Source organism: Struthio camelus, chromosome 2 (assembly GCF_040807025.1).
Source record: "Struthio camelus isolate bStrCam1 chromosome 2, bStrCam1.hap1, whole genome shotgun sequence".
Classification (NCBI taxonomy): domain Eukaryota; kingdom Metazoa; phylum Chordata; class Aves; order Struthioniformes; family Struthionidae; genus Struthio; species Struthio camelus.
In genome coordinates this window covers 121,081,905-121,107,577 of record NC_090943.1, presented here as the reverse complement: position 1 = coordinate 121,107,577, position 25,673 = coordinate 121,081,905, and the positions used below count along the sequence as shown (strand labels likewise).

Here is a 25,673-nt window from a genome sequence, read left to right as displayed (position 1 = left end):
TTTCCATTACATCATTACTAAAACAGCATAAACACACCAGAGAGTGGCAATGCAGAGACTGGTTCTGTTATTGTTGGGTTTTATGGAAGAGGGTCAGTAGAGAGATTTACTTATCTAGTCTGGGAATTGTTTGTTTATGAAGTAGGTTTTCCCAAAGGAGTCATGAGATGGGAAATACAATAGGAAATGGACTTTATACATGCACAGAAATGTCAAAAGTGTAAGTGTCAAGCAGGAGAGAGGTTGATGGAAACTTGCTATTTTTGCTTCCCCCCCCCCCCCCCCAAAAGCTTGATTACGCATCCCCAAGTTTCCTATGCTATTTTTGATACTAGTGATATCCCCCACAGAGTACTGAGTTTGAGACATGACAGGAAAGTGTTTCACATCTAGTTTGGTGGACTAGGGACATTAAGACTTCAGGTGTTTCTGCAGATTGTAACAAAGGACAAAGGGCATTATATTGCTTTTTACAACTAAAACATTCCCCTTAAACTGATGTCCTCACTGATTCTAGCAATATTCTTGAGTGTCTTTCAGTCATGTTTTTGCTATCCATGTATAAGTAAAGTAGGATCTTTGGGATCTGTTCGCTTACAGCAATGATACTGGGGGCAACACGACATTTGAAAATGCACCCAAAAAACTCGCTGGTCTCAGTCTGTACTGTTCAGCCAGAGACCAAGCAATCTAGCATGGAAAGAGCAGTCACTGGGAATGTGTGCAGCATCCCCCAGGTTTGGTCAGTCTTGGCACAGTGGGCCACAGCACATCTAGGTCATTTAAGCCAGTTGCAAAGGTGACTTCAGAGCACATAGCTGGCTAGATGTTCACCTACACGGTATTTGTGTGAGGGTTTGTGGCTGTAGCCAGGGGCACGGTCCTGTGCTTTTTACCAAAGTGAGCCAGTAATGTCAACAAGTGTATCGGGGCCCAGGCTGGAGAAGTCAGTAGGAGCATGGATCCCATCCTGTGTCTTGGCAGAGGATCACACACAGCATTTGCTGATATTTGTAGTATATTTGCTAGGTATGCTCCGACTCGAGGTTCGGGAGTGTCTGGTGAGGGGTGTTTAACTTCACTGCTCATCTGGTAGCTCTTAGTGTTGAGTGATGAGAATATGCGTTTGATGTAGTCGGAAAACACCATGCTTTACACTTTAGTTAGATATTCTATCTCCATAGTAGGAAGCAAGCCCCAGTTAAGAGGATAAAAAAAAGTTCACCATAGGTTTCCCAGGTTGCTCAGGGGATATCTTCTGCTGTCAGTCTTCTGCTTTGTTAAGGTGTTACCTGGTATAGGGCAACACCTGAGCAGATGGCCTTGGATTGAGTGTCAGCCTGTCTTTTGAAAAGATGTTGAGTTCTTGGGGTGAACTTGTGACATACCTACCTTTATCCCCATTTTTTTACTTCAGTCGCTACACTGTTGAAGTTCTCTTTCAGAAGTTGTGGTCCCTTGAACTATGTTCCCTTACACCTCAAGAGAGAGCAAACTGAAAGTGGCTGCAGTTATTAGATTCTGGGTATTTTGAACTATGCCAAGAACTCTGAAATGGTGGACATAATCTAGTTAGTGGTTGATAATACTTCAACATTTAAGCAATCTACTCTTAAAAATATTGTCTTCCACCACAGTGCTGACATATTCAACCCAAGTCTCTTTGCCTGTTCTTCATGGACCAAAACTGCCAAGAACTTTATGCTCTGCCTGCTGGAACCAGCATTTTCCCTGGATGTCAGCTGTCACCTCTGTGGGAGGTCATGGTCCACCTGTGAGGTGCTTGGAATTTCCTCATCTCTTTCCTTTTTTCAGAGGTCTTGATACTACAAGGTGGGCTGTTACAATAGCCGCAGTACAGTTCCTACCTAATCTAGATACTGGCCTACCTACTAGTATCTGGCACTTGGGAGGAAGGTAGCCACAGGCTGATCTCAGTCCTTCCCAAGGAGCCTACTTAAGTTGTGCCAGAACTATGTGGCAAACTGTCAGTGCCTTGACTCTAAACCCCGAAGGATGCCAATGAAAAATACAGTTTTCTTACCAGGGTTATCAGGCTCCTCTCTCTCCCTATAGTAATGTCTGTTTCGTAATCTCATAAGGGTTAAATGAGGTGAAGAAGAGCTAGGAGTGCCAAAAGGCTAGCTGTTGGCGAGCTTAACATAAGATGAAGAGTATTTTATTGCAGTATTTTACAGCAGCAGAGCACTGGAACAGCTGGCTGCTCCCCAAAACTGAAAAGTTATACGTTTCAAATCAGATAGAAGAAATAATTCTTTAGTGTAGCATACTGTATTATTGACCGGTAAAATTCAGGACATCAAATATAAGAAATACTAAGAAAATTGACTGAGTAAAAGTAAAGAGAGGTTTATATTTTTTGTGGACTCGGATCTGCTCAGAAGGTTCCAGTGGCTGTGTCCCTAGTAATTTCATTAGAAGCAGACGTTATCTAGAAATCTTTCTAGAACAGAAGTGGAAAGACTGATAAACTGTGTGCCTTGGTGTGTTAGTTAAGGTCTAGATGCAAATCCCTCCTTTATTCTGATATGCACCTGGATTGCAGACCATCTGCTTTATGGGAGGATCTTAAATTCTGGTCTGATATCTCTGGCACCAGCTAGTACTTGAGTAAACAAACATTTTGTCCATTCCAGCAAAACAGTGTCCACAGAACGCTTCACTGCTGTTGATGTTGTTCAATGAATGCTGATTCCAGTATAGAAATATTTGATAATTCATAAAATGAGAACAGCAGGATGAATCGCAATGCCCTGCCAGCTTCTGAGCCCAGAGGACAGAGACTTTCAGAGGAGAGACTAAATGCAAAGAGCAGTTTAAGGCCTCTGTAGTAGTGGGACAGAGTTTAAGGAAAAGCAACTCCTTGATAATCTGAAATGACAGAAGAAATACGGTTGCGCAGAGCACTTCTTGCTGAACGTTGCAAGAGAGCAATACATGAAGCAGCTGTGGGAACTGGGAGGCTTTGGAACTTAAGTTTGGTGTACCCTAGAAATACAAAGATATTTCCCTTTTTGGTCAAATCTACATGAATCAACAGAGAGAATCAAAGATAATCAAAGTTATTCGGCCTAATGAAGCCTTCTCTTATCCCTCCTCAAATGACCTTTTTTTTAAAACTTTATTTGATAAGACTTCAGCTGCGGAATCAATTCTGCCTCTCACTTTCAGAGCTTCAGCTAAACAGATGCTATTAATCTGGGGCATGTATGTGCACCTATTTGAATCACGACTGGTAATGATTTCATATCAGCAAAGCATGCCTCAGGGAGAACTTGCATGAATTGCGCAGTTTTCTCTTTTCCTTGTTAATGCAGAAGCTGAGCAACCAGAGAAGTATCAGTTTCTGGATTACATTTCCAGTGATCACATTTAAGAAATGTTTAAATATGAACTGAAGCATGGTTAAAATTGAACTCCGCACTATAACCACACTACATTTTATAGGCTGGGGATTGGTGGCACTTCACCAGCTATCTCATTAGTCATAGGAAGGGGAAATGTATGTTTTGGCTATTATCTCCAGTAGCAGAGAGCACATGCTTCTTGTTTTGGCTTTCTCTTTATTATGACAGGACGTCTGATATTTGTATTTGATTGAAGGTAGGGTGGAGTGGTTACTTGATGTCCAAAAAGAAATGGCTACCATAATTTTCAACCAAATCTGGTGTTTTCCCAGTGGCAAAATAATTTTGTTTTTTAACGGTTTCAAGGTATCTTTCATTCCTTGCAAAAAATTGAAGTGAGTTATGATGCGCTTGAATATTCCAATCATAACTCATCAGTAATGCATATTATGTATTTGTATACTATATGTACCATCTGTGTATATATAATATGTATATATAGAGATATATTTGAACCTTGATGAATGTAGGCCTTTCTGAAGAGAGGAAGTCTTGTCTTGTTCATGTCTGATCATTATAAATATGACCATGGTATCACAGTATTGCTAAATGTACATATTGTTTTATGTAAATTCTGTTTATTACATTCAGTAACCCAGTTATCTTTCTTTGCTTTCTGTATTTAGCTATTGTAATGTGGCTATGCAATGTAAAATAATTGTTGTATTTTTCTCCATGGTGACTCTTGTGTGGTTTAAAAAAGAAAAAAAAAGACAAATTAAGGAATTGGCAAGAATCAAAGGCTATCTGTGAGCTTTACACTTAAAATCTTTGCATGTCTGAGAGCTGTTAGGCAGATGTCGCATATTTAAAGAGGTGAGGGCAAGGGGATCTCTGAAAGTGATTCAGAGGCAAGAGAGAGATAGCTTTTTTTGAGACCTTTCTGCATTGTAGGATGGGGCTGGGCATGCAGCTGGGCTCCAGGATGACTTGGTAATGACAGCTTCAGTATCCCCTGACGGCTCATTTTCTCCCACAGCTGAACTCCTAATGAGAGGCGTACAGTTCAAGAACAATACCTTGGCCACCTTTGTCTTATAAGGAATAAAAGAATGATGAAGTTGGCCAGCTATTCAGTAGTTCTTTTCGCATTCACATGATGTTCCAGGTTTTTTTTTTTTTTAGGAAAAAAAAAAAAAGCTTTATCGTATTAATCTGAGAGGATTATATATTAATCCTTGGCAATGTATTAATCCGATAGGGTTGGATTCTGAATGAATTTATGGAAGTTGATACAATCACCTATTGCTTCAGTCTTGCCCTGGGAGCACTTGAAAGGATTACGGTCTTGGGTGTATTGATTGACTTACCAGATCCCAGAACAGAAAGAACATTCGAAAAACAGCCCTGAAGAAATCTTCATACATGTGACCAGAAGCAGGGGATGTATATCTAACTCCCTAACTACTGAAACTGTGTACACCTCTCTAGGCATAGAATTGCGTAGTCTTCTAAAATCATACTGGAGTTATTTAAGAAATCTGCTTTCATGTAGCAATTGAAAAGTTAATATATAGAAACACTCCCCTGTGAGATACAGATTTTTATTTTGGGTATCAGTGTAGTTCAAAAACCCTTAAAAATATCTAATTTTTTGCTGGAGATGAGCATGTATACAGCCTCTATTCTGAAAATGTTTTAGAAGGCAGGCTGCTTATTTTACTTTTGTTTGTCATTTAATTAACTCTCCTATCTTTCTTTTTTCATACCTTTTTTATTTTGAATGCATAATGTATTTCAAATGTCTGCGTTTTGGTCAGACTGTGAGGGCAATGCAGCTGTACATGCTTGAATTACCTTTAAGCTAGTAAGCAGAACTGAGAGCAAAACCTGTTTAGCTTTCCCCCTTTTTCTAACATGTCACTTGACTTGTTTCCCTTGTTTGGGCTGCTCAGCTTTGCAGGCAGGATCATGGCATTGCTGTTTCCTTTTGGAAGGACCATTTTTTTGATTTTTTTCAAGGCTTAAAATTTTTCTTCTTTTCTCCCTACAAAAAGCTGACTCTGCTTATAATCCTTTCTTGTCAGTGGCTTTATTAGTACTGCTCGTTCAAGAGGCTCCTCTGTCACCTGAAGCAGTTAAGCAGCATATTTTGTCTTTCCTTTTGTCTGGACGCATAACAACAGACTCTCAGAACAAAGTAAAATGTCACGGGTCCTTTCAGTGTTTTGATCAGTACAGCTGAGTAGGGGGAGGAAGCTTTACAGGAGAATCGGGTGGAGAAATTTTACCCTCACTTTCTGTACCTCTTTTAACCAGAGACTGACTTCAACGCTTAAAACGTGATTTACAAGGAGCCAGTACTTCCTGTTCACGCTTCTAGAAATGATCCAGATTGCAGCGCCTTATTATAGTAGGCAGCATGATTGAAATCTTCCAGGGATGTTCTTATTTCCATGGTAGTTCATGCCCCAAAGCTGACCTGAAACTAAACAGTGAATGGTAGTCTGATTTTTGTGTGATTTTTTTTTTTTCTTTGAAGGATTCATTCAGGTACTATGTAGGATTGGAGAGAACAAGTGGGGAAATCTTCTGTGGACAGTATCTGCAGCTGTGACGGTGCTATGTTGTGGCCGATGACCATGGGAATAAAATAGTAATTTGTTTTTTCTTTGTCTTTGATTCTCCCCTGCCCTTTTCACAAACAATCCAGATGGCATGACTGGTTATAGTTCCATCCTATGCTTGTGAGGAAGGATCTGTACCGTGTTTGTCATCTTTTGCAGGGTGTTTTGTTCCCTTCCCTGTTCTGCCCAGCTAAGATAAATTTTCCAGTGCCTGTAATATCCTTCCATAATCAGTGAGTTTACTGGTACTTATCAGATGCCTCTTGCCATTCAATGCTGACTTTATGCTGTTGGTGAAACTTCACAATCAGCGTCTAATCTACAAAAATCTTCTCTCCAGGCTTGTAATTTTAGAAGGGCTTACTAGTGCACACTGGGCCATTTTAGTTTAGGTTTAGACAGAGGAAGTCCAGGTCCTACAGTGTTCTTCCTTGGTTTTGGCTATCCTTGTCCATCAGAGTCATTGCCTTGTTCATCTCTTTCTGTAGCTGGTGGATCTCTCTGGATCAATATATTCTTGCTTAGGTGCCGAGAATAGACAATGGCCTAGACAATGTCTTAGGTTCCCAATAGACAATGTTTCGTTGCCTTAAATTTGGATGTAGCAAAGCAGAGGAGAGCTAAATGGAAATGGCGTGTTGTCCAGATGAAATTAAAAGTATATGTAAACAATGAGGAACGGTGTTACTAGTTTGGAGAATTCATGTGAATTAGTGAATGCAGGTGATGGCATTGAAAGATAAGCTGTTCCTTTTTTCCTGTTCTGACCTTTTTGTTCGTTTTTTGCTAAATCTCCATACCTGAAATATGCAGACTCAAATATAAAATGCTATGTACATATGCTTGCTCTCAGATAGATACATAAACACATGTGTGTACACACACACACACACACACACGAGATGTAACCCTGAAATTTGGGAAACTATTTCAATGACTTTCCCTGAAGAAATGAGAGAAAATACTGTTTTGCTGATTTGGCCTGCTTTCATTTTTGTCTTTTGTAGTAGTACATGATTATCTTGATTTAGCTGTTTTCAGTGGCACTAACAGCGACCCATTTCCCTGGCGATTTTTGAAGATTATCTTAGCAGCTGGTTAAAACATGCAGAAGGAGGACAAAGCAAGTATGTCTATAAAAAGCCTGACATTGCTTGAATTCCACCAGTAGAATGAAAACAAAGGTTACGTACATCAGAAGCTGTTCCCTGATGTTTTGAGAAGATGACCTGATGATAAATAGGAATAATTATTTTGAACAGTGAGTGAACTTGATAAGCTATTTGAAAACACTGTCTTTGGAAAAAATATCCTTTTTTGTAAGGACAGAGACTTTGGCAGTTTGGGGAAGTGAGGTTAAATGGATTGGCTCTGCATACACAAACAAAGGCAAACTTCTGTAAAGTATCCTGTGTTCACTTGCGGCAAGAACTATGGCATTTAACTTACTAGCAGTTTGTGTTTCTTCTGATTCACTCCTGCTTTTCCTAGGGTACATGCAAATATAGCTGTAATATTAAAAAATCAGGGTCGTGTCTGGACTAAATCCCCCATGTCTTTCAATTATAGATAGGAAAATTAAATCAACATCTCAATGTTGGAAATGTCTGCCTCTTTGTTCTTGGTTATACAAACAGTATGTTCCTGAACACCTTGGAAACGTTAGATAGTCAAAATCCAGACCCAGATTTGGCAGTTAGAAAACCTTTCTATGAGGTAGTTGTGATATCAGGGATGGAAGGGATCAATTAGTGTTGTCAAGAATGACACATTTGTCTGTGCAGAACTGGTTGGTTTGAACTGTTAAGAGAATTGCCACCGTAGGGACTGTGGGATAATCACAACTCTGATCTGTGGAGCAGACAAGGCAGCAAAGAATGCTGATCCAACATTTCTGTATCTGCTAGGATTCAAGTGTCTACTTAGTCAAGAACTGGGAGCTCTTAGGATGCCATTGTTGTCTCCTGTCCTTAAAACGTTTTCCTCAGGGATCAAACTTTTATCAGAATTTTCTTACATTATATGGTCAGAAGTAGATCTGTTTGGGAAGCTGGACCAACTGCAGTCTTGCCTATTCTTAAGGTCCTTTAGCAGAGAGTTCTCCGATCTATATTTTTGCTTCATTCTCTATAAAGCTTTTTTTTTTTTTTTAATTCCCATCTTAAATCTTTCAGGATGAATTCAAGTGCATTGATTCGTATCCTTGAGAGGACATGACTAGCCAATTAAGATTAATGCTCAGGGAAACCTTTTCCAAGACGCTGAGAAGGAGTCGGGAGCTCTTGACTAGATTTCTGTTTCTCACACAGAACTGTGGGCAAAGCTCAGCTGGGACTGGATGTTAATGTCACTCTCTGCCCTAAGGAATAGCAGATGCTTGAGTCTGTCCTGGCAGTAGTGCAACTCAGGAATGGATTGCGGCCCTAACAGTTACAGCAATATAACATGCGGAGGAAGTAGCCATTTATCCCGCAGTGTCTCTAGCCAGGTTTGCGTTTCTCCATTAGGTCCTTCCTTCTTGGTGTAGTGAAGGTGCCCCCAGCTGGAGTGTCCTATCCATTTCCTTTCTGAAGAACTGTGATGCCTTTCGATTTCATTCCTGTTGCATACCATCAGGCACTCTTGGAGTTGACACCTGTATCTCAGAAGCCACTTCAGCACTTGTCCTGCCCTAATCTTGTCTGTACTAAGCCATCTCAAGGCCCCACCGTGCAGACTTCTGTGAAGGGTTGATATTTTCCTGACTATCAGGCTCCGCTGACTTTGCACTGAAATGTTTCAGGAAGCTTGGGGAAGAGCAAAAGCGAGGGTGGGAGCCTCTAGGAAGAAGCAACAATTTTCTCTGCCTGTACCTCAGTGATAAGTTGCTGGAGGCCCCTCATCAGTAAAAATGGGCCAGCAACATTACTTTGGTTTTGTTTAGTGTCATCAGCATCTAACAACAGGTTCCTAATTTCAGTATATGCCTTATGCCATCAGCTGCTACTGGTTCTGCAAAGGCAGAATACTCATTTCTGGCACTGCTGTTTGGGAGTTGGCTATATCCCAAGGGGTCCAAGAAAGCTGGTTAATATTCAAGCGTCACTTCCTCCAGGCTCAGGATCAGTGCATCCCTCTGAGGAAGAAGTCCAGCAAAGCGGGCAGGAGACCTGCTCATGGATGAGCAAGGAACTCCTGGCAAAACTCCAGCAGAAGAAGGAAGTGTACAGAATGTGGAAAAGGGGACAGGCCACTTGGGAGGAATACAGGGACGTTGTCAGAGCGTGCAGGGATGCGACAAGGAAGGCTAAGGCCCAGTTGGAATTAAATCTGGCAAGGGATGTCAAGGACAACAAGAAGGCCTTCTTCAAATACATCAATAGCAAAAGGGAAGACTAGGGAAAACGTGGGCCCGCTGCTGAATGGGGCAGGTGCCCTGGTGACAAAGGATACAGAGAAGGCAGAGTTATTGAATGCCTTCTTTGCTTCCGTCTTCACTGCTAAGGCCAGTCCTGAGGAATTCCAGACCTTGGAGGCAAGAGAGGAAGGCTGGAGAAAGGAAGACTCTCCCTTGGTGGAGGAGGATCAGGTTAGAGATCTTTTGTCCAAACTTGACATCCACAAATCCATGGGCCCCGATGGGATGCACCCACGAGTGCTGAGGGAGCTGGCGGATGTTATCGCTAGGCCACTCTCCATCCTCTTTGAAAGGTCCTGGAGATCAGGAGAGGTGCCTGAGGACTGGAAGAAAGCCAATGTCACGCCAGTCTTCCAAAAGGGCAAGAAGGAGGAGCCAGGAAACTACAGGCCTGTCAGCCTCACCTCCATCCCTGGAAAGGTGATGGAACAGCTCCTCCTGGAGGTCATCTCTAAGCATCTGGAGGACAAGAAGGTGATCAGGAGTAGTCAGCATGGATTCACCAAAGGGAAATCATGCTTGACCAATCTGATAGCCTTCTATGACAGAATGACTGGCTGGGTAGATGAGGGCAGAGCAGTGGGTGTTGTCTTTCTGGACTTCAGCAAGGCTTTTGACCCTGTCTCCCATCACATCCTCCTAGGTAAGCTCAGGAAGTGTGGGCTAAATGAGTGGACGGTGAGGTGGCTTGAGAACTGGCTGGATGGCCGAGCTCAGAGGGTTGTGGTGAATGGCGCAGAGTCGAGTTGGAGGCCTGTGGCTAGTGGTGTCCCCCAGGGGTCAGTCCTGGGCCCAGTCTTGTTCAATATATTCATCAATGACCTGGAGGAAGGGACAGAGTGCACCCTCAGCAAGTTTGCTGATACAGAACTGGGGGGAGAGGCTGATGCGCCAGAAGACTGTGCTGCCATTCAGAGGGACCTGGACAGGCTGGAGAGGTGGGCGGAGAGGAACCACATGAAGTTCAAGAAAGGCAAGTGCAAGGTCCTGCACCTAGGCAGGAATAATCCCATGCACCAGTACAGGCTGGGGACTGACCTGTTGGAAAGTAGCTCTGCAGAGAAGGACCTGGGAGTGCTGGTGGACAACAAGTTAAACATGAGCCAGCAGTGTGCCCCTGTGGCCAAGAAGGCCAATGGTCTCCTGGGGTGCATTAGGCAGAGTGTTGCCAGCAGGTCGAGGGAGGTGATGCTGCCCCTCTACTCAGCCCTGGGGAGGCCTCACCTGGAGTACTGTGTCCAGTTCTGGGCTCCCCAGTACAAGAGAGACATGGCACTCCTGGAGAGAGTCCAGCGGAGGGCTACCAAGATGATTAGAGGGCTGGAGCACCTCTCCTAGGAAGAAAGACTGCAAGAGCTGGGCCTGTTCAGCCTGGAGAAGAGAAGATTGAGAGAGGATCTCATCAACGTGTACAAGTATCTGAAGGGGGAGTGTCAAGAGGATGAGGCCAGCCTCTTCTCCGTGGTGCCCAGCAACAGGACAAGAGGCAACGGGCACAAACTGAACCACAGGAAGTTCCATCTGAACCTGAGAAAAAACTTCTTCACTGTGAGGGTGACAGAGCGTTGGAACAGGTTGCCCAGAGAGGCTGTGGAGTCTCCTTCCCTGGAGATATTCAAAAGCCGTCTGGATGTGATCCTGGGCAATATGCTCTAGAGGACCCTGCTTGAGCAGGGAGGTTGGACTAGATGATCTCCAGAGGTCCCTTCCAACCTAAACGATTCTGTGATTCTGTGATATCACGTTTGTACAGATCTAGGGCCAGAGGCTTCAGTATTGGCAAGTCCATTGCAGCCATCACTACAGTGGGAGTGTAGAAGTCTGTATACTGGCTCATCCATCCCTGATTGGTTGTGGCTAAAGATGTCTAGGAGAGCACTGAAACTTTCTGGAGGAAGGGCAGACTCGGTTATGTCAGGCCCATCAGTGGAACATGCATATCCATAGAGTTTCCGCTGGAAGGAGAGCAGGGTTATCAGAATAAAAAAAGTGTCTATCGTATTCCAAAGTGTCACCAAGTTTGTGCACACTAACGCCAGAAGCACTGATTGTGTGTATCATTTCCATGTCTTTTATGGAGATGACCGTGACTGTGGTGTCATTTGGGATTTCAGTTGCGTTCTCAGTTCCTCCTGAGTCTCATCCAGCTTCTTCAGGAAGCTCATGAACCATTTGCCTTGACCATAACATCAGCTTAACTCCTGCACAAAGAGGTCCTAGCAGATTGCCCGTGACCTGACACAGGCTTCACACTCTGGAGGTAGCAAAGAGGGAGACCCTTCTAGGCTCAAGTGACTCTAGTATAAATGGACATGCCTGAAGCCTTTCTGCTAGGCTGGTGACAACTTTGGTTAGACAGTTGGTGCATAGGGCTCGTGTCAGGAAAGAGAATGTGAAATGTAAGCATAGCTATGCATAGCTCTCTTGGTACCTATCAGTTTATAAATATACCTCTGCTTGACCCTACGATATTGCTTTGCTTCTCTTCCTTACCATCCCTTTTCCCTGTTGCAGAACATCTGTCTTCTCTTCCAGAACAGACACCACTCACAACCTAGCATTTTTCTTTGTCCTCTGAGCACTCCTCCTTCTGTTGCTTGAACTGTTAACAGCGTGTGCTCCCTCGCTTTTTTTTTTTTTTGGGTCGGAAATACCTTGTATGAAATAAATTTGTCTCTCCATTGAGAGCTTCTTTTCTCATCTAGCCATAACGTGATTGGGATAAAGAGGGGGTCATTCACATCATGGGTGGTGTAGTGGCATATCTATCAAAGTTCCTTGGGGTCTCTTTAAAGCTTGTGGCAACAATGCTTCCCTGTGCTCATAGATCCGTGAAGCAAATTTACAAATATAGGTGTATGAGAGCACATTCTTTCTTGTACCTCCTTTTTTCGTGTGCAAGGTTGACTTTACGTGCTGGATTTGCCCCTACAGTGCAACAAGTGTTTCCACACGTGAGGCTGTTTGTGCTTTATGAACCTTAGCCTGATGTCTAGCTCTTCAAGGACAGTATAACTGTTCTTGCTGCCAGTAGTTCAGCTTGATGCAGAGTGAACTCTGCACCTGTGGAATTGACTCCCAGCTTCTCCTTGGATTGCAAACTTAGGCACTGTGGTGTCCTTCACTGCAGTTTGAATGAAAAAATGATGTAAACAGTTTGTGGAATGTTATGTGGCTTCTGGGCCTGTCTTTGGTTCCTTGAATGATGGAAGTGCCCTAAATTTGCACCCTTTTTGGTGGGGAATTGAATCTGGGAATCTCTCCTAACCAAAAAGTTTGAAACCTATGGCTGTTCTGCTTCCTATGGGTTAATATTCTAGATCCTCACATTACTCTGCTTTGCCAGACTGTGGTGTGCCAGTGGTTACTGTCCACTTACCTACCCAAAGCTCAACCTTTCAGGCAGGCAGAATATGCCTATTGCACTGCAGAGGAAATAAAGACAAACTTTATTCCTCCTAAGTGATTTCAAGTGTTATTAGCTCCTGGTGAGTTTATTCTTGATGGTCCTGATTTCTCTGGTGTACAGACGTTACAGCTGTTGTATGTCCATAGCCATTATGTACAATCGGTTCAGCCCCCCTTCTTTCATTTCACTCTTTACAATGATCAGTTGCTGAACCTCCTCAAAACATGTCATTCCTAGTCAGAGACTGGAACAGAGATCTCACAGGCTTTGTTTCGCTCTGTAAGGAGGGAGCGACAAGTAAGGTGATCAGTGAATCTGTATTTCTCTGCTCTGTCATCTTTTCTAGGTGGGTCCAATCCCACTTCTAGTATGAAAGGTTTGCTATTTTAAGCCACTCCTCTGTGGCATAACTAAGCCATAGGGCTGTACTGCCCACTATTTTCTGGCTCTTGTTCTCTCCCTACACTAGAATATCCGTGTAAAGAAGTCCCTTGTTTCGTTTCATTATCTAACTGTACAGGCCCAGTCTTTGCTCTAGCAATCGTACAACATTCTCCCTGTGCTTGAGGTAATCGCTTCTCTAAACTTCTTTCATCTTCCCATTGCAATTTGCAGTCCTAGCTCAGGCAGGTTACCTGCTATACTATGGAAGCTGTTTCATCTAAGGTAAGTCAGGACAGGTTAATGAGTTTCTGCAAGCTGGGTCAGAGATCAGCAAACTCTTTTTTTTTTTTTAATTCCCAGACCTGATCCCAGATGAAGGCATCTGTCACAAGGATAAAGTTATTTCCCTTAACTACTTGCTGATGTATGCTTTGTAAAGGAAGGTGTTTGAAATGATTTCTCAGCAACAACTTCAGCTCACATGGAAATATTTTCTTAAATGATGCTACATCTGGATTTTTTTTCCTAATTACTGTAAGCTGTCTCAGAATTTTGTAGATATATTCACAGTGTAAGTGTCTTTAAAAATAGCTTTTGCAGTATTGCATGGGCACAGATTTTTTTAAGCATATAAGTAATCAGAACGATTAAACTATTCTTTTGTCTAAGGCTGTTGGGGTTCACCCATCCAGTCTGAGTCATTTGGTGTAATTAGTGACTGAAGGTCAGAATCTTGGGGAACTTGGTTTAAAACATGCTGGTTAGAGCTAATTAAAATTGTATGTCCATCTTTTACTTTTAATGATTCAGCACCAAATTAGGTTTTGAAATCGTCAACTTTAGCTTACCCTTTACTTGATTTCCTTTGTCTTGTAAGCTTATTCCTTTTCCTAAGGCATCTGAATGCCTGGGCAGACAACTGTGACCTTTAAAGTGAGGAAAGGGGGGTTACTGTGCTTAGCATGTTGTTGTTTTTTTTTTTTTAAAGGACATTCTGAACATCGGTGTAGGTGTCTTTTTATCTAAATACATGTGCACTTAAAACACTTTAGTAAATGCTGAAATGTAGTAAAAGGAAAATCAGCTTCTGATCTATGTCCTTAGATATTAGATTGCTCCCCTGGAACAAATTATATGGTTGACTTCCCTGAAAATTTGTTTTTCATTTTTGAATATGTTCCTCTTTTATATAAACAAGAGAAGGTGGCCATTTTAGCAATATGTTTTTCTTTTGATTTGTTTCTTTTCTTGCACCCACTTACTCCATGTGCTCTTCTAACCCACATTTTGTTTCTCTTTGGCACTGAGACGGTCTTAAATAATTTTTAAAAAATACAAGTGTTCTGCAGTAATAGTCCAAAAGGCTGTAGCCTGCAGTAGCGTTTTTGCAGAGGTTTGAGATGATTGCAGTAGAATGGTGTATTGTTTTTGATAAGGCTTGTTCTCAGAGAACTCTTAAATGCCTGTTTCTCTGTTCTTGGCCTCTTCTCAAGTTTCTAATAAACATGACCATAATGGAGCGGCTGACACAACTTTGGCTTGTGTCACTTCTCAAATACAGCTTGTTTCAGGAGAACAACTCAAAAGAACTGCTGTGTAGATATCGTGGCTGCCATCCTTTATTAATTCCTGTTTGCGCGCTTGGTAACGGATACGTTTTTACACACTAAACTAGCATTAGCCTAACGTAAGCTCAGTACAATTAACGCTACAATCATTCGCACTGATGGAAATGAGAAATAGTTCTGTGTAGGTTAGTGTAGTTCCTGCAAGGTATGTAAGGGGAAGATCTAGTCTAATCTAATCACAGAATGGTTGAGGTTGGAAGGGACCCCTGGAGATCATCTAGTCCCACGCCCCCTGCTCAAGCAGGGTCCTCTAGAGCGCATTGCCCAGCATCGCATCCAGGCGGGTTTTGAATATCTCCAGGGAAGGAGACTCCACTACCTCTCTGGGCAACCTGTGCCAGTGCTCAGTCACCCGCACAGGAAAGAAGTTTTTTCTCAGGTTCAGGTGGAACTTCCTGTGGTTCAGTTTCTGCCTGTTGCCTCTTGTCCTGTCGCTGGGCACCACGGAGAAGAGTCTGGCCCCATCCTCTCGACACTCCCCCTTCAGATACTTGTAGACGTTGATGAGATCGCCTCTCAGTCTTCTCTCTCCAGGCTGAACAGGCCCAGCTGTCTCCTCCTTTCTTCATAGGAGAGATGCTCCAGTCCCTTCATCATCTTGGTAGCCCTCCGCTGGACTCTCTCCAGGAGTGCCTTGTCTCTCTTGTACTCCGCCCTCAATGCAGGCAGTTGCAATATCATCTTCTGGAGTTCTGAAGAATAACTCTCAGTTGGTGACTTGTCTTTCTCCTCTATCAGTCTCTCTTGAGTGCATCTTTTTATTTGAAGGTTTGCCTGTATGCATGTTTTACTGGCATACAGCTGAGGATGGAGGAATAGTACTGATACATATCTCTGACTTTCTGCTGGAGTGGAAACTTATATTTTCTGTTATTTTCTTGTTTTCTTCAAGCTTTTCAGCGTTGCTCATGTTGTATGATAAGCACTGCAGAAATATTTAAGTCAGATGGATGGACAGTCTGTGACTGTTGTGATACCAGCAGTTTGATTCCTGTGCAGGAATGGAGTAGATCTGCAGTGTCTTTCCTGGACCAAATCCAACTCCTGCCTCATTCCCTGTGCGAAGCACCTGTGCTGTAGGCAAATGAAGAACAGTCAGGGCATGATGTGTGGTAATCTCTAGGAAGAAAAAAAGCCATCTGTGCATATCTGATTCTCCCTGAACTAGAGAGCATCCCCAAAGAGGGCAGAAGAGGCTCTAACTCTGCAGTGCCCATGGAGCACCATAGCTTGTGTGTAGTGCTTGCAGCCATTGTGTGATCTCACTGCCAGCTTTAGATTATTGCAAGCTACTCCCCTCTCCAGCCAACTGTTAGCCTGGGGCTGAATGAATGATGAACAGCCATCTTTTCCTCATCGGCTGCTGCTCTTGATCCTGTGATGATTACACTCAAGACAGCTTCAGAACCCTATCTTTTAAAATGTAACCATAATAGATGTAATGGGTATTGACCAACAAACTGTTATTCCAAGTTCTGGTGTGCAGAGTTTAGTCTGAAGTGGCGTTGGCTTCCCTGTTGCACATGCATTAGTGTTTTTTAACAAGTCTTTAATGGATTAAGTAATGAAATTTCTGCTGTCTCCCCTGGGAGACAACTAGACAAACAACTATTAGGAAATCCTTCCTGATAATTATTTAGATGTTTTGTTTCTTAATTTCATCTTTTTTTCTTAGGCAGTTTTGTGTTATCCTAAACAGTTTGTTTCATTCCTCAAAGCATGTATTTCCCAAGCATTTGTAAGTCACTGCCATGTCTTCCTTTCCCACAGGCGTTGCTTATCCTAGCTGTTGACTGAAAATGAATCCCTCCATCTAATGACTCTGTCACTGTTCTCAGAACTCCTTCCATTTTACATTATCCATCTGGCAACAAAAATGTTCAAAACTGAGTGCAGAGTGCAGATGTGGTAGCTCCATAGCTGTTGAAGCAGGGATGTATTACAAAACATTGTATGTCAGGAACTAGCTGTTTTCAGCTATTTCTTGGGTCAGTGCTATGAAGATATGAAGTTATTCACCACCGTCTTCTCTGAGCCATTCTGAGGACACCTTGGTGTAATGACAGATTTGAAATATAAACATATCAAAATTGCATTATTTTTATTTACCTCATACAGTTTTCCTTTTTTTTTTTTTTTTTTTTTTTAATCTTCTCTACATCCACCAACACACACCAAGCTGTCATTCTCCTTTGAAATACAAGTTTTTCAAGGCCAAGGCCTGACTGGTCTCACCAGTCCAGTTTGCTATCAGCAAAGAAAAGCAAGTAGATTTCTTGGCTAAACTATCTGGGTTGGCTAATAAGGGACTTTCTGCTCGGGTTCCCCGCCCTGCCCCTGCCATATCCCAGGGCAGTAAAAATATAATTGCAACGTGTGACAGGCATACGGTTGTCTTTACTGAAGAAGCCTAAGGAGCAGCCTACATGCTTTTGTAGTGGTTCCTACATTGCAAGTCCCTGCTGCTGACTGTACAACTATTGCTTCCCTGTGTGTTGGGTCTTTTTCTACAGTTCCTGGCCTGCCTCCTACTGACCAGAGGAAAATGGAAGTGCTTGTATTTCTCTATACTTATGTAGGGCAAGGAAGTTGGGCAGGAGCGGTACTTTCATGTTCAGCATTATGTTTGTCTCACTGGGTTTCTCCAGTCCATTGACCATTTTAGGTACTGAATCTAAGGGTTAAAAATAAAAAAAAGACAAAATGTGACTGCAATGTGTGGAAGTGTAATTTCAACAAAAATATTTCCGTTTTCTCTTGTGATATCACAAGGTTTTTTCCTTTTCAATTGTATAGGTTATCACTGCAAGTTTATCGCCATTCTTCTTTGTCATGACTGCCAATGTACTAACAATTTCTTGGTAAGTGCCTACGTGAGCTTTTTCCTTAATGGTAAACATGAATTTCCATGCAGTGCTTTATGTGAAATACTTTTTAAATGACAATTGCTATTAGTGTGAGTAACATTTTACCTGCAAGGAGGACCAGGCGTGCAATGATGGATGCAGTATAATAGTACAAACGGAACAGAGTTTCTTCCACCTTTGTGGGAGAACATGGAGGGACACGTGGGAGGACATTTTTGGACGTTAAGCCTCACCACAATTCGCTCAGCAGATTTTACAGCTAGATAAATGCATGCAATAAGCAAACCTATGACCCATTCAAAATCAGACTATAAATTAGTGGTGGAGCTGGAAGTAAAACATTGGAGTCATGGTTTTGCAACAGCATTGTTCTAACCGGTAGAGTACTTTCAAGTTTCTGAATAGTCCCTAACAGAGTGTATACTATGAATACATTAATACAAGTAGGAAAATGAAATAATATTTAACTCTTTCCAAAGCTCTGTTTGGCTTTTGTAACATGTGCCCTAACATATTATGAGTCACTTAACTTGAAATTTTTAGGAAGTGATATACATGTTTAGGTTGCAAACTCCTTTGGTCAAAGATAATGGTTTTGGTCTGTGCTTGTACAGCACCCAGCAAAAGGGAATTCCAGTGCATGGCTGATGCTCCCAGATGTTTGTCATGCAAATAACTAAAAAAGGATGAAGTGTGTTATTTCTCAGGCTAGATTTGTTATTGGAATTAAAAATCTGTTTGCTTTTGGAAAGCTTTAGGCTTCCTTTTTTCTTCCCAGTCTGATTGCCACTCTGAAGATTCAGCTCTGAACTAAGTGGATTTAGCATATTCTTCTTCCAGGTGTGATATTTAGAATGGTATCAGGACCCTAAGTTACTGTGCCTCTAGCTCCAGTTTTGTTTCTGATCATCTCCTAGAGATGTTTCTAAATCTCTGGTCTGATAGCACGTATGCTAGTTTTCAGTCATTTGAAACATGCTTTTCTCTGTGTTACTAATGCTAAAAAGACTGTATTGCTAAAGCTAACATTGATAAAAGCATACAGGCACCTGACTCCTTCCCTTAAATCAGTGAGAGCGGTGAGAAAAAAAACATGGAAGACTACACATCCCAATAGAGTCGTTGTCTTTAAATGATTCATTTACAGATTGGTAGATGGTATGATTTACAGACCTAGTCTGTAAAAGCTGCTTCTGACACTTAATTCCAGCCTATAATCTGTGAATGTATATTCTCAGTTTACTTTGACAGTCCTGGAAATGTTCTCCAAAACTCATTCTGCTTATCAGGAAAATTTTGGTTTCAGTGCACCATTTGCATTTTGTATGGTAAATGACTGCACGTGTATGTCCTCTGTACCATCTTTCCACATATAATCCAGTTTGTATTGAATTTGACTTTTCTTCATTGTCTCAAGGAATTTCAGAGGTGAAAAGCACACATTTCCTTCCTGTATTTGATATTTTCATGGTTATCTTAAGGTATTTGTGCCTTAATCACCCAGAAGCAGAGAATCGCTGTGAAATGTGACCTTGGGAATGGAAAGGCAAAGATATATTATATTACCTCTGCCACCATGCAACCATTACAGTTGAAACTATGTATTTTGGATGTACCAGGAGTGTTTGGAAGCATAATGAAATGGGTTTAAAATTCTGCCATTTATATTCTGCTCTGTTTTCCCAAGTGACTTCTGCTCTTACCTTTTCTTCAGCTGCTGCTTGGAAGTTAAAGAAGTTACAGAAAGCAGAGTCTCAATTTAAACTAGCCCCATGTATATATGTGTGTGTGTGCGCATCCATATATACATGTTATGCATATGTAGTCTCAAATGCTCAAATAAACCATGTGTTTTCCTTTAGCTCTAGGAATACATTTCTGTGGCCTGTATGTATAGGAGGCCAAACCAATATCGATACACCTACAACACTCCCAGTCCAGGCCCTTAACTTGCTGTGCCTCACCATATTTTACATGTGTTTGTGCAGGTCTGTTGTATGCATCCTAGAGTAGAATTTTATAATATATACACATTTACTGACATGTATACTAAGAAAAATCATGTGTACCACTGTGAATGTGAATACATGGAGCCATACAGTTACACACGTACTACATATCCTATGTGAACTGACAGTGATATAAATAATGAACGCATGCACACTGTTACAAGAAACTTTACTCTGGCCCTTAGGCTGCCTTTATGTTTTTGATTGTTACAATCAAAAAGATAACCATTTCTTGTATTTATTTCCTGAGTTACATGTATCAGCAGTGTCTGAGCTATCAGCAAAGCTCTGGAAATAGTTTGTTAGATGATAGCAGCTGCAAAGTACTCATAACATTGTAAACCAGTGAGTTTTTTGGTGTTGCTCCAGCGTTAGTGTAGAACGTTATATCATATGTTAATTTCTGTGTGATGGGCAAGTGCAGTTAGCTGTCACCCCATAATAAACAGAAACCAGAGGATTTGTATATGGTAAATTGAATGTAAGCAAGGGCTTGCGTTTCTGCTCCATCTTCAAGTTACAGTGATTGCTTCTGTTGGCCCAGTAATCTGGTGAACACGGATTGCATTGGGCATGTGGACACCTGAGACTTCAGATCTTTCAAAAGGGGATTCTTATTTTGCCTAAAGTAGAACATAAGATATTAAAGAATAATTTAGATGCCAATGCCCTTTTACAGAACGGTGCCGTACAGTTTAATATCTTTTGTACAGAACTGCCAGTCTAACTTTTAGAATGTTGTAGCAGAGATAGGATTCTTTGTTAAATTTCAGTTAAAAGTTTTGTAGAAAACAACACTTCCATAGAAAGTAACAATCAAAAAGAAAAAATTTGAGACATTTCTAAGAATCTGTTGGGTTTAGTCCTTTTTATATTCGTTGTGATTTTCCCCTAGGATAAACAAGTATACATTATCTGATCATAGCTTCAGAAGGAATTAATGCAGAGGGAATGTTTGTAACTGGAGGTGAAATCTGGGCGAGACACAAAAGTTAAACCCTCTCCCGAGAAAAGTGCTTTGAGATTGTTAGTGATTAGAGGCGAACAGACTCCTGTGCTTTAGATCTTTTTGAAAATCTTTCATCCTTAGCAGCCATTTACTCTTCGTTGGTAATTCCACACCCAAAGGTAGATATTGCACAGCTGAATATCTCTTATCTCCCTAGCACCAGCGACTGTCTCCCTGGACTCCAGGTCTTTTTGCTGTATTATTGGAAAATACTGTATTTTTTGTTATATAATGTTATTTCATTTCAGGAATAAGGGGAGTTATGTGATTTTTTTAGAACAATTCACTGAAGCTAAGAATTAAGTAAACGTAATGCTATTAAAGTCCAGACAGCCATTGGCTTTACGTGTCGGGGTTTTTTTTTTTTTTGCCAAGGAAAAAAAAAAACCCTATGAACTTAGAAAAGTTTGTTTTGTTTATAAAGTTCATTAAGTAGCTTTTCTGCTTCATAAGCTAACTAAGCTGTGAGGCTAAGATGAAAGGTCAGTACACTTAGCTTTACGCTATTGCGAAAGAGTAGAAGAGTCTGAGTCCTACCATATCCTCTTGAATATGATAGCAGAGGAGATCTGGGGATTATTAGCTATTGCACAAATAACTTATTCCAGTGAATTATCTTTTGTTTGTAAAACCTTTCATCCTTATTTGGAGCCCTACTTCTAGCCCAAGTCTAGGAAAAAAGTGTTAGTGCCACCACTGTGCTGTGAGCAGCAGAACTGAGGAAGTTCTTGAGCACGTGTGCCGTTTTGGCTCTGGCAGTTCTGTTCCGCTGGATTCGCCACAAAAAGCAGTAGATAGAGGAATTTGCACTGGCCTGGCTAAGCCAGTGGGATCTTCCCAAAACAAATTTTTTTTTCTTGATTTTTCTCAGTCCCCAAAACGTAGGCTTATGTCTCCCTCCTGACTTGTCAGGTAGCAGGTTTTCAGGCTAGAATACAAGCAGGAATTGCAAAGGGGAATCATTAATAGCCTAATGAGCTTCAAACTCTCCTTCTTTTCTTTCCTTTTCTTGGCTTTTTTCAAGTGTGCAGCTGTTTTCACATCTGAATGCAATTTTTCCTAGGTAGATCTCTGCCTATGTACTTTCATTTGTGTACCATCAGACCTAAAGTACAGGAAGGGTAAGATTCTGAGATCTGTAGGATAAGACATTTCTAGTTTCAGCCATTTCTTTAGCAAAATGAATGAAAAAATCACCTGGGGTAGTGTCACTAGGATGAAATGTGTTTAGACAAAGTAATACCTTTCTCTTGATGTTGTGCTGTTTGGTATTTTATCAAGTGGAGGCATTGCCTGATGCTAAATTTGTGCTATGCTTTGTTTACAGCCTTGTGATCGGTGGAGTTGGAGAAGCTTTGCTTGTTTACACCGAAAGGACAGGCACATAAAAGAGGACCGATATCTCACCAGTTGAAAAAGCTGACCTGCAGCTTAGAAACTCTATCATGAATAAAATGGAGCAGCAAGAATGAAGAAGTGCACCCAAACACAAGGAAAGAGACCCCCTCCCCCCCCCCTTTTTTTTAATTAAGAAGGGAAAGATATGCTATTAATAGTGCTGCTAAGAAAGCAGCATAGTTGGTAGGGTGATTAGGAGGCTTTGCCTCAAAGCACAAGACAAGCTATTTCTGATTCATGTGGTAAAGGAAAAACTGCACTGTCTCATGCTAATGGCTCTGTGTGAGAACCTCTCAGTAGCAGCCCATTGCGCAGGGATCTGAACTCAGGAAAAGCAGCATTCCCCACTGGATGTTCCCGATTTTTGTTGGAGACTGGCAGCAGGTTGTACCAAACAATGTCAGAATCCAGATCCTGCCGTGAAGTGAGTGTCAAGAAGCACGAATTTTATTCCCAACCATTTTGTAGCAGTAAGCTACTGCACATGGGTCTCTAGTCACATTGTCTGACCTGGCATAGTGACGGAGGCCATGAGGCTTCTGAAGATAGTTCGCTTCTGGAATTGTGGTGGATTGACAGCTTTGCTGAATGGGGAAATCAGCAATAAATCTCATTATCTGTAGTGCTTGCTCTTTGTGTATTTTTTCTCCTCCCATTCTCCAAGATTTCTCTTGAATTCTCTGTGAATTTTTGTCAGCCAGAGAGGTGGGGAGGGACTCGCACTGTTCCCAGCAGTGATCTGTCTCTTAAATTGTTGCAAGAGGCAAAAGAGATTATAAACTTTGAATGAATGTCATGAAGAGTGGAAAGCAATTAATCTCAAGAGTTCTTAAAATAATTTCATTTCCAATTGTTTAATGGCTGGTAGAAATTGGTCTTGACATTAATGCCTGGGAAAGCAATCTGTATAAAAGTGATATTAAATGGTGATTTGATAATGTTTGGGGAAGTTTTACCATGTAAAACTTCCATGTTTTAGATGTCTAAAGTGTAGATGTCTAAATGTCTAGATGTCTAAAGTGTAGTCTCTTAATCTAAGTTGACTAAATTTCCTTTATAGTCAGTGGAAGGAGAGGGGTTCCCTCGCAGAGATGATTCTTAACACAGGTAGATTGCTGTGTTAATGTGGCTGAAAGACCCTCTGGAAGTGTTCATCTCTCTGTAGGTGGGAACTACGTGACTAATCCCGACAAGACACTTAGCTAGCTAACTGAAGCCTTCTAAAAGCTGAGACGTATCTGCCTCAGTCTACCAAGTTCTACCGGCTGGGATTTTAAGCATAGCTACGTTTTAACTTTAAATAAAAGTTTTTACTTTCTTGTCTTTGCTATTCATAGCAATGTACCAAAACCAAGAACACTCATTTGCTTTCTTGCTGGTGGTCTCAGCAGAAAGCCGAAGGCCAAACCAGCAGCGGGGTTGCTATACTTGTTTAATTCCAGAAGGCATGTTTTGGGGTGTGTGGAGTGAGGTGGGAAGGTTATTTGGCTCCACTGAGCATTTCGTTGTCTGGATTCTGGGGGAATTCAGTTTCTGCAGCTGCTGAATTAGTACCTCCCTGTGGAGTAAGTTTGCTTCTGCTTTCATTTTTGTGCCTTAGTGCAATGTGCTTGCATTTCCAATACTCTGCTTGATATAAGTAAAAATTTGCAGTTTTCAGTTAATCACTAGATAAGCAAACCAAGAAAACAGAGTTAATAGTGGAGTAGTGCTTGTCTGTCAAACATGGCTGGCAAGGAAAAGCTTGCTCTGAACGAACTTGACCTTGCTTCGGTTGAGGATGACCCTGGAGGATCAACACAGGGCCTGTCAGTCCTGCTGAAGATTCAAAGTAGGGTAGAAGTGGAGCTCTAGGGCCTTTAAATTCCATCTTTGTGTATTCAGAGTTGTACTGATGTGCTAGAATTGCAAAGCACAAAGGCATGGTTGGCTTCCTCCTCCTTCACAGAGCAGCGGTTGACGGCAGCGCTGTGGTCCCATTTGGCAACCCTCGTTGGAGCGTATGTGAACGAAAGGCTGCCGAAGTATTGCCAGTAGCAAGTCTACGGACGGTTAGACCTGTTGTAGAGAGGGAGAGGGTGCAGAGAGCCATTTGGAGGGCTTCTGGCTGTTAGAACAAGTGATGTCTTCATTTATTAATATGTTTCCTATGGTGGGGATTTTCAGTCTGGGACTGATGAGATGCAGCAATTGTAGAGCTCTGAGATGGTGTCTCAGTTGGAAGTTCAGAGCAAGCCAGCGATAGATCTGGAAGTGAGCAATGACCTGGGCTCACCTGCCTGACTTGGTACCTGAGGGAGGAACGACCACCTTCAATGGGCCCCACAGTGATGGTAAAAATAAATAAACAAACAAACAAAATGAAATCAGCTTTCCCCAACTGTAACTGATGTGGAGGGAGAACAGCTCTGAGCCACCTCTCAAACAGCCGTCAGAGGGAACCTACATGGAGACCTTAGCTTTCCTCCTGCCTGTTTTGGGAAGAGGTGCTTTCCCTCCGGTCGGCCCTGGTGAGGACAGACAGCAAGAGGTGTTATGTTGGGGCTCTCTGATCCAAGCAGGCAAGTAGCCTTGAGATGCAGAGCTGATTACAGCAGAGGGGGAATGTGGGGTTAAGAGGACAAGAACATGCTGGCCACTCACACGCAGTGTATGGATTATGTTGTTACAAGAGCTGGCTGCCTAGCTTTTGAGTAAGACGATGTAGCCTTGAGCACCCTGTAAAGCCGCTTGCCGGGTCTCGTTATTTGAAACCCAAACCATTGCCAATGTTTCTTCCATCTGCTGCTGTTGGGTCAGGTCACAGACAGTGTAAGCAGAACTAATATGAAAGACATTAGGCTATGAGCAGGGATAATTTTTTCTGAGGTAGAGCTTTTAGTTAATTCTTTTTTCATCTTGGGAAAGACAAAAGTCTTATTTTGTTCTCAGTCAGATGTAGAGCAGGTTGGGCTTAAGGGGATTGGTGACTAGAGGGGAAGGGGTAGAGCAAATGTTGTAATTTCCTGAGGAAACAATGGCCTAATCTTTAATTCAGCCCTGCCTCCAAAGGAGGATATTGCAAGGGTAAAAACACTTTTTACACAGGGTTATAGTAATGATCTTCAAAGTATGAAAACTTAAAAGTCCAAACTTAAGATTGCTCTTGCAAGATGTGCAAATAGTTACGTTTAGTAACTTTGAGGACAAATATGCGAAGGGCAGAGTGTTTATATATAGTTGACCTTTTCTGTGGTCATTCAAAGATACCAATACAGAGTTCTGAGTAAGGAAGAGTTTATTTACATTGGAGAGATGCAATGACGCTAATTAATGCCTAAATGCGTAGTAATGGTTCTGTGGTTAAGCTGGTGGAAGAACCTCTGTTTTTCCAACATCCATCGTGTAAGGACCCTTTGAGACTAAAGGCTTTTCAGTTCTTGGGCCTGCAGAACGTAAGATGACAGAGACAAACCTGAGTGTGGTGAGGGGTCTTTTTGAGGGAAAGCAGATGCCTGGTAGCTTTCTCATCACGCTGTTTTCATGTCTACTGGTTTTGATCAAATCACTCTGACAGGAGATAGTCCTGAATCATGTA

The 25,673-nt window shown here is 41.9% G+C and overlaps 1 protein-coding gene across 9 annotated transcripts in view; it reads left to right on the top strand.

Moving 5' to 3' along the window:
• Nucleotides 1-22,718, top strand: part of TMEM241 (transmembrane protein 241) — a 63,277-nt gene extending 40,559 nt beyond the window's left edge. For 5 of the 9 annotated variants that reach the window (XM_068932351.1, XM_068932354.1, XM_068932346.1 and 2 more), the window contains 2 exons: nt 17,610-17,674; nt 22,026-22,718. In XM_068932351.1, coding sequence (XP_068788452.1) covers nt 17,610-17,674; nt 22,026-22,086 — 126 coding nt within the window. In that variant the 3' untranslated portion in view covers nt 22,087-22,718. Of the gene's footprint in view, nt 1-5,910; nt 6,025-17,609; nt 17,675-22,025 lie in introns of those variants that run through there. The other 4 variants (XM_068932352.1, XM_068932349.1, XM_068932348.1 and 1 more) reach the window with 2 other exon arrangements.
• Nucleotides 22,719-25,673: the final 2,955 nt, after the last annotated feature.